General features: G+C 38.5%; 1 protein-coding gene across 2 annotated transcripts in view; it reads left to right on the top strand.

Annotated features, from left to right (window-relative positions):
* The window catches only part of LOC122057831, a 19,780-nt gene that overhangs the window by 7,249 nt on the left and 10,192 nt on the right, over positions 1-2,339 (top strand). For both annotated transcript variants that reach the window (XM_042620136.1, XM_042620135.1), the window contains exon 3: positions 715-844. In XM_042620136.1, coding sequence (XP_042476070.1) covers positions 715-844 — 130 coding nt within the window. The remainder of the gene's footprint in view (positions 1-714; positions 845-2,339) is intronic.

Below are 2,339 nucleotides of genomic sequence, written 5' to 3'. Positions count from 1 at the left end.
CCCCCCCCCTTCTTATCATATAATATGGTATACCTAAAGGATACTCTTGAATTGGTTTGCATTTGATCGAAAAACACACACACGAGTGGGCGTGAAAAGACTGCCCTGGCCCCTGACCTGCGCATTGGTTGATGCCTCTGCCTGCCCTCCCATTGGCCTGCATTCTGGCGTAGTAGCCACTTGACCAGGGAGCATTCTATTGCCTATATATATATATATTTGGAATATTCGGGCATCCAAGCTATCTAGTCCTCCACTCATTTGGGAATTCAAGGCATTCGAAAACAGTTCAAAGACAGGGAAGGTGAACAATTCTTCTTGATTGGAAAGGTTTTTCAATAATTATCAATTCCAAGGCTGTTCCCCTCAACTGCCAAAGATACAAAAATATTTCTTTCTTCTATCATATACTATGTCTAATTGATTTATCAATTAATGTATGGATTTTACCAAATATATATATATATATATATATATATAAGTTATCTATCAAATCATATTGAATTTAGTTTTGTCTGTTCTCATGATCCTGTGTAGCATATTTTTTCAATTATGTTTTCTGGTGGGCTTACTTTTTGGATGCTATTATTGTTGCTTCACTTGACATTGTTAAGAACATGGTACAGGTGCTGTGTGGTAACTCCTCTTGCTAATGGAGAATAAATAGATGAGACCAAACTTGTGTTTCTAATGTCTTTATCTTGCTTTGTCTAGGTTGAGGAAGATGGATCCTTTCTTTGTGCTTCAGAAGACGATGTCATGGAAGTTGAGCATTTATTTGTAGAACCAAAAAATGACAAGGTTCTCGTGGATAACATCTTGTGCTTCAACCCAGATATTCCAGGTAGGTGCCTCAAAATTGAAGATTTTCCATTTTCAGTCGACTGCAATCATATGCGAAGTGATGGTGTAATAACCATAGTTGTCACGTGTCTAGGCAACCCAAGTTGTTGGAGGGGGCCTGGACGCAAGGTGACACCAACAAAGAGTTAGAAATAAAAAGGATTTGGGTTAGAGATGCGGGAAGAAGAGAGAATAGAGGAAGGAAGGAGAGAAGATGAGAGAAGACAGAGGGAGATGAGGGCAAAATGTGAGAGAGCAATGAGCTCTTCCCACCTATATTAGGTTCAATCCACATTAGGGGAAATTACATATGCCTCCCTAGGGAGGTAAACGGAAAAAAGGAGAAAATACAATTTAGGACAACATAATAGTAAACAGTTCCTAAAGTACCCCTGTCACATAAACTCTAACACAAAGGTGCTGATGCGCCCTCCTAGGTGACTGGATGCCTAAGCGAAGCTTTGACAACTTTGGTAATAAGTATTAACCATATTCTTGTTGTTTAAACACTGCTGCGCATCAATTTCATAATGATTCTTGCCTGATAGTGATGGTTTTCTAGAAGCCTTAAGTGATTAGGTTTCAGAAATCCATACAAACCAGAATCACAGTGAAGAGAGAGAGAGAGACTAGATTCAAGAAAATTTAATAACTTGAAATCAAAAGCTCAGAAGGATGCAAAACTATGGTCAAATGTCACTCTACTGGCCAAGAATAACTCCTCAAAATCTTACTGAAATATAATGGTCATATTTGGATTTATGGACTAATCCTATTGGCAATAGGATTCCGAGTTTAAGGTTCCAGAACCACAATGAAATCAGAAACTTAAAGGTCCAATTTGATTGTCAACAAAAAGTCAGAATAATGATTAGATATCAGAATTAGTAAGTGACTATAAATCAGAAATAGAGAACCAGATTTTGATCTTCAGAACAAGCAGAACTAAGAATCCCAACTCTTGAAGTAGGATTCTAAGAGATCAACATAAAAATGAAATTTGAAACTGTTGGTGTGTTTATAATACTTCTGGTTATCAATTGGCTGAGAGTTCTCTGCCTCAGTTCCTCTGCTGAATCGACCAGCTTGAAGGATGGCAGCTTGTGGGTTATATTCAACCGTCTGCTGACTCAAACAGCACCTTAAAATGTCTAAATGTCATCAAGTTGTAAGGTGTACCAGTGGAATCAAGATTTGGAGGCAGTAGAAGCAATGAAAGTGGGAAGTTATTGGGTGTTTTCTTCCAAGGAAATTATAATGTTGCTAGAAATTACGTTCACATGTTGGTAGGAAGAGATATAACAATTGTCAGTATCTGCATCTGCTTCTTTGGAGGCTTTGATGCTAATTTTGGTAGGGGGAAGAGGTCTGTTGTAGAGTTTGTATGACCCTTGTGTGTATCTCCCATATAGGGTTAGTGCTCTTCTGTTCTTATAGTAGGTTTTTTGCTCCTCTCCTCTTTTTAGTTTATTAAGAAGGGGGGGGGGGGGGGGGGG

The sequence above is a fragment of the Macadamia integrifolia genome, chromosome 12 (assembly GCF_013358625.1).
Source record: "Macadamia integrifolia cultivar HAES 741 chromosome 12, SCU_Mint_v3, whole genome shotgun sequence".
Lineage (NCBI taxonomy): Eukaryota > Viridiplantae > Streptophyta > Magnoliopsida > Proteales > Proteaceae > Macadamia > Macadamia integrifolia.
Note: the sequence above shows the minus strand (reverse complement) of the source record. Positions and strands in the feature narration are given on the sequence as shown.